The 13,029-nt window shown below is 43.5% G+C and overlaps 1 protein-coding gene across 3 annotated transcripts in view; it reads left to right on the top strand.

Moving 5' to 3' along the window:
* LOC126262807 (cytochrome P450 6k1-like) overlaps nucleotides 1–13,029 on the top strand; it is a 100,714-nt gene that overhangs the window by 82,040 nt on the left and 5,645 nt on the right. For all 3 annotated transcript variants that reach the window (XM_049959648.1, XM_049959647.1, XM_049959649.1), the window contains exons 5-6: nucleotides 2,878–3,068; nucleotides 12,743–12,964. In XM_049959648.1, the coding sequence (XP_049815605.1) occupies nucleotides 2,878–3,068; nucleotides 12,743–12,964 (413 nt within the window). The remainder of the gene's footprint in view (nucleotides 1–2,877; nucleotides 3,069–12,742; nucleotides 12,965–13,029) is intronic.

The following is a 13,029-nucleotide window of genomic DNA, read 5'->3' as shown; positions in this document are numbered from 1 at the left end:
GACAACGCCTTTTGGCACAATTGTTTTATTAATCTTCATTGCAGGATGTAATTTTAGTAAGTAACTAAAAGATTTTGTGCCTGTAGTATTCTGGTAATTTTACGGTTACTTAAGCTTTAGTGTTTTTTCTTTATCATTTCCGATGCTACGTTTTTGCTAATGAAAGTGTCTTCCTGTTCAGGATTTTTTACTTCTGATGAAAGTATATTTATATACACCGAAACCTTGGTCAAGAATTTTAATAAATATTTATCCTGCAACTGTTTTGGCTGTCATCATTTACCGTGAAGAATTTCAACAGTTGCTGTTTCAGCCATGTTTAAAATCTTGAATCGTAGGTAGTCTTCACAGTACATAGCAAATTAACAACTGTGTTCACTTCTAAGAGTCCACTAAACGACTTACACTAAGTCAGTCCTGGACGAGATCTATAACCAACTGGGCGAGAGCTGCTCTTCGCTCTTCCGAGCAGGCTTCTGTCTCTATGGCACCGGCACCAGCTTGCATCTCTGCTCCCGTGGTGCTTTTGCTCTGGCTGTGTCTTTTTCGGACGACACAGCAAGAACTAATCCACATCCGAATAGTCTCCCTGGAAAATGGCTGCATCACCACCAGGTATCACAGGCTATTTCTGGTGAGCCGCGCACGAAAAACACCACTGTGGCATTTCTACGGCAAACAGTCGGGTATAATTAGCCAGCTTCTCAACAGCCACAATATTTTATCAGAGTTTACGCCCCTAGCAAACATACGACAGCTCGCGATGCCTGCGAAGGATGATCTAGAGCTCAGAACGCTGTGTCAGTGTGACTGCTACTACGTAGGGTAAACAGTACTCATTGAGGAGCAACACTAGATGGAACACGACAGGCGCTTACGGCTGCACTATCCTGTAAAATCAGCCGCGGCAGATCATGCTGTGGAAAATAGACACCGAGTTGAGTCTGACGAAACATCTGTCATTATGAGGACGAAAATATTTTGGTGTAGCGTTATAAAAGAAGCTATAGAAATAAAAATATCAGAAAACATCATCGATAAGTACGGCGGTCTGCAGCTCTGCACACCCTGGGACGTGGCCATCACGAGGTTGAATCCGGCGCAACGGACATGGGACGAAAACATTACAAAATTTGGCGAGGAAGGAGCTCCAGTGACGTCACAGCCAGCAGCGCTGCTGTATTACGTCGAAGCCGCGTTGGCACGGCAGTCGTTCACCATTTGACAAAGGCGCAGTGAAGCTCGGTAGAAAGCTCGAGGGATTTTAACCACCTGACGCGGCCGGAAGGCCAAGAAGGTTTTATTAATTCACATCGTCACAAAACCACACACTCATAGTAAGCAAACTAAAAATTTAAACTCATCAACCTCTTGCCGTTTATGTTTCAGTTTGACTTACAAACTGTAGAATGCTAAAGGAATTTCTTATTACAATGGCTAGACATTTCTCATTCGTTGTACGAGGTGCGGCTAGAAAAAAACCGGACTGATGCTGGAAAAAACATTTATTTACAATTTCATGTTATCTCCTTCAATGTACTCTCCTCCTCGGTCTCTACACCGCTCCATACGAATTTTCCACTGTTCATAGCAATGCTGCAGATCATTTTCGGTAAGTCCATACATTACTTCCGTCGCTTTTTCTTTTACTGCTTCAACAGTCTCAAATCTAGTTCCTTTCAAAGCTGACTTGACTTTAGGGAAAAGAAAAAAGTCACAGGGGGCCAAATCAGGTGAGTAGGGTGGATGATCTAAGATGGGAATGTTGTGTTTTGCCAAAAACGTCTTCACTGACAACGCACTGTGAGCTGGGGCATTGTCTTGGTGAAGGATCCATGACTTTTTTCTCCACAAATCGTTCCGTTTTCTCCGTACTCGCTCACGTAGGGTAGCCAGGACGCTAATGTAGTAATGCTGAGTCACTGTTTGTCCCTCTGGTACCCAATCGATGTGCACAATCCCTTTGATGTCAAAAAAAAAAAAAAAACAATCATCATTGCCTTGAATTTCGATTTTGACATTCGTGCTTTTTTTTTGTCGTGGAGAACCAGGAGTTTTCCAATGCATCGATTGGCGTTTAGTTTCGGGATCGTAAGTAAAAAACCACGATTCATCGCAAGTAATAACATTTTGTAGGAAGGTGGGATCACTTTCAATGTTTTCCAGGATGTCAGAACAAATCATTCTTCGGCGTTCCTTCTGTTCAATTGTGAGACACTTTGGAACCATTTTTGAACACACTTTGTTCATGTTGAAACTTTCATGAAGAATCTGCCTAACACTTTCCTTGTCAACTCCTGTTAACTCAGACACTGCTCTGATTGTTAAACGGCGATCTTGTCGAACAAGTTTACCGATTTTTTCAATGTTTGCATCAGTTTTTGCTGACAATGGTCTGCCAGTGCGAGTGTCATCACTGGTGTCTTCGCGGCCATCTTTAAATCGTTTAAACCACTCAAACACTTGTGTTCGCGATAAACAATCATCGCCGTACACTTGTTGTAACATTACAAACGTTTCACTTGCAGATTTTCCTAGTTTGAAACAAAATTTGATGTTAACACGCTCTTCTTTCTGTACACTCAACATTTTCCGACGCACAGACAAAACGTCAACTACTTAAAACAGACGCCACGGGCAGACTGAGTGCAGGAGGCAGATGAAACTCTAGCAGTAGGCGGAGCGAGAGTCACGTGACAGGCCACGCGACTTTCAGCCTTATTGCATTCGTTTTATTGTTTCACCAGTACTAGTCCGGTTTTTTTCTAGCCACACCTCGTATATGTTTCCTTTTTTCTTGTTTTATAGCCTTCCTGATACTTGCTATTAAGAGCTAGGAAAATGCAACAATTGTTTGTTTATTTTTTTTTCGTATAGATTAGTGAGAGGCGAAAGTGAAGTCTCGAAGTATTTCCGCAAGATGGTGAACGACACAGTGGCGTACAGGGAGGAGAACAACGTGGCGAGGAACGACTTCATGCACCTGCTGATCCAGCTGAAGAACAAGGGTTGCGTGGACAGCGACAAACCGGGGCAGCAGAAGGAAGCGGACGAGGACGACACGTGGAGTGAGTTTTCCAGGCTGCTGTCTTTAATGTCAATACTCAATTGTTAGTCTGTATGAATGTAATAAGGGGCGTACCAAAAAGAATCATCTGATTTGGCACATCTACATTTCTGAAACTAATAAACATATACAATCAATTTTGTTTTTTGATGAATGGGAAACTCAAAAAGGTTTTTCATACCTTTCCATAGGTGTTCAATATGCCCCCTTGAGATGCACGGCATGTGTCAATGCAGTATTAATATTATTCCCACACTGCAGCATCTCTTGAGTTACAGCTTCCAGAGCTCCTGTTATGCAATGTTTCAGCTCTTATATTGTTTTTGGTAACGGAGGTACATGAACAGAACCTTTTATAAACACCCCACACAAGAAATAATCACATAGTCATGTCCGGTGACCTTGGAGGCCAGTAACGTAAGGTGAATCATTTGGTCCAGTGCGACCGATCCGTCGTTCAGTAATCCAACTGTGGGCAAGGAAAGTTCTCAAGCATATCGAGATGTGTGCTTCCTGTAACAGTGTTCACGGCGAAGAAAATTGGACCATACACCCTTTCCCGTGAAACTGCACAAAACACATTACAACTTTTTGTGGTTGTTCCGTACCCATATTCTCATATTATAACGAATCACCCCGCCATTTACATGGAATGCTGCCTGGTCATTAAACACTAAGCGTGGAAGAAAACTGTCATCTTCCATCTTGCCAAGAAAGAAATTACAGAACTCCACACGTTGTTGTTTGGCACCTTCACAAAGATCTTAAATTAGCTGAATTTTGTATGGTTGCATGTGTAAACGTCGACGCAACACACCCCAGACGGACACCGGAGGCATGATGAGCTATCTAGCTGTACGACCAACAGGTTCCTGCGGACTCGAACTATGGCGGATGCGTTCGATTTCTGTGTCAGACACTCGGGGACGCCACGGCGATTTCCTTTACAAGAACAATCTCTTTCTCAGAATTCTTCACGCCGTCGTCTAATGCTCTGTGCTGTGGGAGGATCCGCACCATACCTAGTACGAAAGTTACGCTGAACTGCTATTACTGGGCAGTGACGATATAGAAGCACAAAACGAGAACGACCAAGTGTAGTGTCGGTTCAAACGCTACAGTTGAATGTGACAGTAGCTCGAGAAAACAAAGCCATTAGAGTGTTGCATATAAAGAGGGAAACAAAGTCCAGGAAAGACGTGTTTTTACCATTGTGTTCACATAATTTGATTGTAACGTTGCGCGTTAGTTCAACACTACAGTGACCAAACTGAAAATTTCTTACCGACTTTAAATTTAGAAATAAATACTATACACTGATGAACCAAAACATTATGACCATCCACTTAAAACCGTCTTGGCCCACTTCTGGACCGTAATTCAGCAGTGATTCTGCGTGCCATGGATTCGACAAGTACTTGATAAGTTTCCAAAAGTTTGTGGCACCAGATGGCTATGCACAGGCCACACACTTCTCGTAATTTATGGGCGATTGGTGATGGGAGCGGACCTGGCTCCCGATAGCGTCCCAATTGGGTTTCATTGGATTCAGATAAGCCAAATTTGATGGCCATGACATCAATGTGAGTTCATTATCGCGCTCCTCAAACCATTGCAGCACGATTCTGGGCTTGTGGCACGGGCAGTTAACTTGCACGAAGATGCCATCACTGTTCAGTAAGAAATCAAGCATAAGGGGTTGCAGGTGGTCCATAATAATGTTCAGTTGGTCCACGGCGGTCATGGTGCCTTCGACTACTACCGAAGGTCAGGTCGCTGTTGCAGAAGCAACGAAAAAAGCATGACAAATTTTAAAGAACGCAATATCCCCAAGACTGGCAATGTTTTACAGAAGTTCGAAATACAGGGTGATTCAAAAAGAATACCACAACTTTAGGAATTTAAAACTCTGCAACGACAAAAGGCAGAGCTAAGCACTATCTGTCGGCGAATTAAGGGAGCTATGAAGTTTCATTTAGTTGTACATTTGTTCGCTTGAGGCGCTGTTGACTAGGCGTCAGCGTCATTTGATGCTAAGATGGCGACCGCTCAACAGAAAGCTTTTTGTGTTATTGAGTACGGCAGAAGTGAATCGACGACAGTTGTTCAGCGTGCATTTCGAACGAAGTATGGTGTTAAACCTCCTGATAGGTGGTGTATTAAACGTTGGTATAAACAGTTTACAGAGAATGGGTGTTTGTGCAAAGGGAAAAGTTCTGGACGGCCGAGAACGAGTGATGAAAATTTAGCACGCATCCAGCAAGCATTTATTCGCAGCCCAGGAAAATCGACTCGCAGAGCTAGCAGAGAGCTGCAAATTCCACAATCAACTGTATGGAGAGTCCTACGAAAAAGGTTAGTTATGAAACCTTATCGTCTGAAATTGGTTCAAGCACTGTCTGCAGCTCCAAGAAGCCCTGATCTTACCCCCTGCGATTTTTTCTTATGGGGGTATGTTAAGGATATGGTGTTTCGGCCACCTCTCCCAGCCACCATTGATGATTTGAAACGAGAAATAACAGCAGCTATCCAAACTGTTACGCCTGATATGCTACAGAGAGTGTGGAACGAGTTGGAGTATCGGGTTGATATTGCTCGTGTGTCTGGAGGGGGCCATATTGAACATCTCTGAACTTGTTTTTGAGTGAAAAAAAAAACCTTTTTAAATACTCTTTGTAATGATGTATAACAGAAGGTTATATTATGTTTCTTTCATTAAATACACATTTTTAAAGTTGTGGTATTCTTTTTGAATCACCCTGTATAGCACATACTTCAATGCGAGATGCTTTTAATAATTTCCACAACGAAATTCTGTCCCGAAATCTGGCAGAAAACCCAAAGAGATTCTGGTCATACATAAAGCACACCTGTGGCAAGACGCAGTCAATACCTTCACTGCGCGATAACAACGGTGAAGTCACTGATGACAGTGCCACTAAAGCAGGGTTATTAGACACGATTTTCCGAAACTCCTTCACCAAAGAAGACGAATTAATTATTCCTGAATTCCAATCAAGTACAACTGACAACATGAGAAACATAAAAGTAGATATCCTCAGAGTATCGAAGCAGCTTAAATCACTTAATAAAGGCAAGGCCTCCGGTCCAGATTGTATACCAGTCAGGTTCCTCTCAGAGTATGCTGATAAAATAGCTCCTTATTTAGCAGTTATATACAACCACTCGCTCACAGAAAGATCCGTACCAAAAGACTGGAAAATTGCTCAAGTCACACCAATACCCAAAAAGGGAAGTAGGAGTAATCCATTTGCAGTAGGGTTTTGGAACATATACTGTATTCGAACATTATGAAGTACCTCGAAGAAAACGATTTATTGACACATAGCACGGATTCAGAAAATATCGTTCTTGCGAAACACAACTATCTCTTTATACTCATGAAGTAATAAGTGATATCGACAGGGATGTCAAATTGATTCCATATGTTTAGATTTAGACAAGGCTTTCGGCACCGTTCCTCACTAGCGTCTTCTAACCAAATTGCGTGCATACAGAATATCGCCTCAGTTGTGCGACTGGATTCGTGATTTCCTGTCAGAAAGGTCACAGTTCGTAGTAATAGACGGAAAGTCATCGAGTAAAACAGAAATAATATCCGGCGTTTCCCAAGGAAGTGTTATAGGCCCTCTATTGTTCCTGATCTGTATTAACGACATAGGAGACAATCTGAGTAGCCGTCTTTGATTGTTTGCACATGATGCTGTCATTTACCGTCTTGTAAAGTCATCAGATGATCAAAACGATATCTGTAAGATATCTGTATGGTGCGAAAAGTGGCAATTGACCCTGAGTGCTAAAAGAAATGAGCTAAATTTCGATTACGCGATAAGTCACACAAATCTGAAGGCTGTAAATTCAGCTAAATACTTAGGGATTACAATTACAAATAACCTAAATTGGAATGATCACATAGATAATATTGTGGGTAGAGCAAACCAAACACTGCGATTCATTGGCAGACAGAAGGTGCAACAGGTCTACCAAAGAGACTGCTTACACTACGCTTCTCCGCCCTATTCTGGAGTACTGCTGTGCGGTGTGGGATCCGCATCAGGCGGGACTGACGGACGACATCGAAAAAGTACAAAGAAGGGCAGCTCGTTTTGTATTATCGCGAAATAGGGGGGACAGTGTCACAGATATAATACGTGAATTGGAGTGGCAGTCATTAAAACAAAGGCGTTTTTCGTTGCGACGGGATCTTCTCATGAAATTTCAATCACCAGTTTTCTCCCCCGATTGCGAAAACATTCTGTTGGCATCAAACTACATAGGGAGAAATGACCATCACAATAAAATAAGAGAAAACAGGGCCCGCACAGAAAAATAAGAGTGCTCGTTTTTCCCGTGTGCCGTTCGAGAGTGGAACGGTAGAGAGAGCTTGAAGGTGGTTCATTGAACCCTCTGCCAGGAACTTTATTGTGAATAGCAGAGTAATCACGTAGATGTAGGTTCCATAGAAGCCCGGTTGAGTGTCCCCCATAACACAATACTGTTTCCACCGGCCTGCGCCCGTGTCGCATTGCATGTTCCCAACAACCGTTCGCCTGGATGACAGCGTATCTGGACACGCCCGCTGACCTGGTTTAACAATAAACGACATTCATCCGACCAGGTGACAGGATTCCATTGATCCGTGGTCCAACCTCGATGATCCCGTGCCCACTGTAACCGCAATTGACGATGTTGTGGGGTCAACAAGGGAACGCTTAGGGGCCCTATGTTGAGGAACACCGTGTTCAACACTATACGCTGAACAGTGTGCTCCAAAGCCCTTGTGCCAGCGCCAGCACAGTATCGTCTGATCTGTCACAGATAGCCTCCTGTCCTACTTTAGAGAGCGGGCAAGCCTCCGATCCCTATGTTTTGTGATGAGGTATGTATTTCCAACTTCTTGTCGCATACTCGTGATTTGAGCATTCTTCAACAACTTCCCACGGATCCTCACGACAGTAGCACGCGAACAGTCGACCGCTTCGCCAATTCCGAGATACTCCCTCACAGGCACTGGACCACAACAATATGGCTTTTGCCAAAGTCGCTTAAGTCGGCAGATTTCCATATTTGTACCACTTATCGTCGCTAGAATCATTCCCCAATGGCCTCTGCTCCGCTCATATACAACTCTTTCTGCGTCACGTGACCTCAGCGCCAGAAGGCAGCATAAAACATTGCGGTGGGGGGTGGTCATAACGTTTTGGCTAAGTAGTGTATTTGTTGAGGTTTCCGACACTACATTTGAAAGAAATTTCGTGCCTCACTTTTGCAGACATGTTGGCAGGAACTAGCGAGGTAGCCTACTAAGTTCGTGCTTACGAAGACTACCCAGAAAATAACTTCCGCTTTTGCGTGGCATGGGAAATAGTGGGCGGAACGATATAGTCACTACACTGTCTCAAGCGGTAGGTCAGTGTGCTTAGAGCTGCACTTGCGAGAAATCCACACTGCTTCTAGTTAGCCTACAGTAATCGTTCGAAGTCAGCACTGCAGCTGATAATTCCAATAAACTTGAAATTCTTTGACTTCCATCTCGAATTTTTTTTCCTTTACACGAACCGAGAGTGATGAGTGTCGTGTATCAGTGACGTCGTTTCGTTAAGAGTGGAAGGACAAATGTTCGTGACGGTCACAGAAGTGGCCTTCTGTCTGCGGACAGCAACGAACTGGTTCAGAAAACTGACAAATTTCATAAAATCGAGCGTTTTCCGAAATCTCAACTGTCGAACAACTCTCCGCAGAGTTCTCGGAGATCGTGATTACACGACTGAATAACTGAGGTTCTGCATTTTAGGGTCCCAAAACTCTCAGGGTGCGGAGTACTGTGTAGAAAGAATTTGTCGACCCCTTATATGAAGGGCTTATTTCAATAGTGGTACAAGTCCATTTTTGTTCATTCTGAGATACTGAAAAATCTGCAGTTGAGATACTAGAAATATTCAAGCATATGGCTTCTTGCTAGAGATGAACCTTTCTTAATTTCAGAAGCGTCATAGACAGAAAAGTGGAGGTAATGGACTTGTACCACTATTGAAATAAGCCCTTCATATATACGATTACGCTTGATCTGAATGGTGACTGTCGACAAGTAATACAAAGGTATAATCTGGATCTTGTTCTAATGAATTTGGTTTAAATACTCCAGAATTTTCCTTATAACCTAGCAAAGGTTACTTCTCGAATTGCCTTTGTACGTGGCCTACCGGATCAGCTGTCGATAGCAGATTTTCACCATTCCTCTCTTAACCCTCTCAGTCCCAACAATATAAAAACGAATGTAACATTAAAATATTTAGCAAAAGTAATCTTTATTATCATAATAAGCAAAGAATGCAAGAAGAAATTGGCAAAAAGTAAACCCTCAGTTTTTTTTTACGGAAGCGGTTTCGCATTGGAATACAATGTTAAAATTGTTCGCAAAATTAACCTTTATTATCATAGTAAGCAAGGAGTAAAATAAGGAACTGGCAAAAATAAACAATCAATTCTCTTAAGCAGGTCGTTTCATTTTGGAACCACACAGGTTTGAAAATTTTTAAGTTAAATATCGAAACCACATACTGCCGTAGTGGTTTTATATCGAAGCCAATCGCAAAAGCAGTAGTACAAACCCAAATTTACATTGCAGTAACTTCAGATGCACTCTCTTTGACTGTCAAAGATCTCCTCAAAATAGCCACTATAAAAATCGCGTTTCACAGGCTCCTATAATCACGTAGCACAATGTCCGCGCCGACTCTTGCTTTGACGCTGTAGGTGACTACTACAATGTACCACGTTCTTAGAAGTACCTCAGTGTACCATCAGACGTCCTTGTCTTGCAACAGCATCGGTGGTTTCCTGCTCAGGCACTGGTACTTTAAAAACATAATAATAACATGGTGGTCTCAGCGAGAAATCACTGGTATTTAAAGAGTTGAGGCACTCGAAGCAGCCACGCGGGATTATCCGAGCGGTCCGAGGCGCTGCAATCATGGACTGTGCGACTGGTCCCGGCAGAGGTTCGAGTTATCCGTCGGGCATGGGCGTGTGTGTTTGTAGTTAGAATAATTTAAGTTAAGTAGTGTGTACGCTTAGGGACTGATGACCTTAGCAGTTAAGTCCCATAAGATTTCACACACATTTGAACATTTCACTCGAAGCTGTCATAGATTGACCAAGTGGGCGAAGAAAACACTCGGTCAAAACGCGAGAGCTTATCGGAAGCCCCAGCTCGGGAAGTAACTTTTAATACATTTCCGGCAACAGGCCTCCGCAAACCGAAAGGATTCCTTCAGTACTGATACCGAACGTTGCGGCAACGCCTTTGTTCTCCACACAGTTTCTTCTGTTCTAATACTGCTCGCAAGATATTTGCAGATTCGTTTCCTTTTAGACTGCCTTTTATACTTGAGCTACTAATCTAGTTATTACTAGGTTAAATCAGGTTGCTGTTTGCAACATGAAAGTCGTTAACTAAATAAGTGAGTGCCATCATCGTCTGAAAACGTTAATGGGACGGCCACAATGAAAAAAAAATACATATTATAAAACATTATTGTACCTTATACGATGAAAGGTAATGTATCAGAATTTTTTATTCTATCGGTTGAGATATTACATATCATGCAAAATCTCGTTCGACTTCCCAGCTTCGCTGACGCAAATTCCAACATTCAGCCTCTAGAGGGCTCCGAATAGTAACGTAACATGGCGCCGTGTAACGTAACTATGTCGCTGTGTGAGAAACAGTGTGCTGTAATCGAAGAGTTCGTTCCAACGAGGAGCACCGTCCCCTTCAGCATGACAACGCTGAGCGCTGCAACATCTGCAGCAACCCGACGCCTTGGGTTCACTGTCATCGATCATCCCCCATACGGTTCTGACTTGGCCCCATCCGATTCTCATCTGTTTCCAAAACTTAAAGAACACCTTCGAGTACTTAATTTTGACAGCGTTGAAGCGGTGCAACCAGAGGTGAGGTTGTGCCTCCGTCAGCGAAATCGAACGTTCTTCAGTGGCGGTGTCAACAGCTGGTCAGACGTTCGGAGAAATGTGTTTGGTACCAGAATGAGTAAGTTGAGAAATAAACATATAGGCTTGAAGAATAAACATCTAGAATGTTAATTAAGAACGTTTTATTGAAAAAGCTCCAAGAATTTTAACATACAAAAATCGGAGGCATTAGTTTTTAACATGCCGTCGTACACTACTGGCCATTAAAATTGCTACGCCAAGAACAAATGCAGATGATAAACGGGTATTCATTGGACAAATATATTATACCACACCTGACATGTGATAATAATTTCACGCAATTTGGGAGCATAGATCCTGAGAAATCAGTACCCAGAACCACCACCTCTGGCCGTAATAACGGCCTTGATACGAGTGGGCATTAAGTCAAACAGAGCTTGGATGGCGTGTACAGGTATAGCTGCCCATGCAGCTTCAACACAATACCACAGTTCATCAAGAGTAGTGACTGGCATATTGTGACAAGCCAGTTGCTCGGCCACCATTGACCAGACGCTTTCAATTGGTGAAAGATCTGGAGAATGTTCTGGCCAGGGCAGCAGTCGAACATTTTCTGTATCCAGAAAGGCCCGTACAGGACCTGCAACATTCGGTCGTGCATTATCCTGCTGAAATGTAGGGTTTCGCAGGGGTCGAATGAAGGGTAGAGCCACGGGTCGTAACACATCTGAAATGTGACGTTCACTGTTCACAGTGCCGTCAATGCGAACAAGAGGTGACCGAGACGTGTAACCAATTGCACCCGAAACCATCACGCCGGGTGATACGCCAGTATGGCGATAACGAATACACGCTTCCAAAGTGCGTTCACCACGATGTCCCCAAACACGGATGCGACCATCATGATGCTGTAAACAGAACCTGGATTCAACCGAAAAAATTACGTTTAGCCATTCGTGCACCCAGGTTCGTCGTTGAGTACACCATCGCAGGCGCTCCTGTCTGTAATGCAGCGTCAAGGGTAACCGCAGCCATGGTCTCCGAGCTGATAGTACATGCTGCAAACGTCGTCCAACTGTTCGTGCAGATGGTTGTTGTCTTGCAAACGTCCCCATCTGTTGACTCAGGGATCGAGACGTGGCTGCACGATCCGTTACAGCCATGCGGATAAGATGCCTGTCATCTCGACTGCTAGTGATGCGAGGCCGTTGGGATCCAGCACGGCGTCTCGTATTTCCCCCCTGAACCCACTGATTCCATATTCTGCTAACAGTCATTGGATCTCGACCAACGCGAGCAGCAATGTCGCGATACGATAAGCCGCAATCGCGATACACTACAATCCGATCTTTATCTAAGTCGGAAACGTGATGGTACGCATTTCTCCTCCTTACACGAGGCATCACAACAACGTTTCACCAGGCAACGCCGGTCAACAGCTGTTTGTGTATGAGAAATCGGTTGGAAACTTTCGTCATTTCAGCCCGTTGTAGGTGTCACCACCGGCGCCAACCTTGTGTGAAAGCTGTGAAAAGCTAATCATTAGCATATCACAGCATCTTCTTCCTGTCGGTTAAATTTCGCGTCTGTAGCACGTCATCTTCGTGGTGTAGCAATTTCAATGGCCAGTAGTGTATTTCAATACGGAATACTCAAATTAGTGATGAGAGATGTCTAAACCCCTTCAACATTTTCCAGAGCTGTCGATCGACGATGTCGCTGCGCAGGCGTTCGTCTTCTTCATCGCGGGCTTCGAGACGTCATCAACCACTATGAGCTACGCCCTGCACGAACTGGCCCACCACCCGGACATCCAGACGCGTCTTCAGGAGGAAATTGATACTGTTCTCAAACAACACAATGGACAAATAACATACGATGCGATCAACAGTATGCAGTACCTTGAAAAAGTGGTTGCAGGTATGTACGAATATAAAACTTTCTACCTTGAAAATGAATAATCTAAAAATTAACGTCAAACATTA

This window comes from Schistocerca nitens, chromosome 6 (assembly GCF_023898315.1).
Source record: "Schistocerca nitens isolate TAMUIC-IGC-003100 chromosome 6, iqSchNite1.1, whole genome shotgun sequence".
NCBI classification, from domain to species: domain Eukaryota; kingdom Metazoa; phylum Arthropoda; class Insecta; order Orthoptera; family Acrididae; genus Schistocerca; species Schistocerca nitens.
The sequence above is the reverse complement of the archived record's forward strand: the minus strand, read 5'-3'. Positions and strand labels throughout refer to the sequence as shown.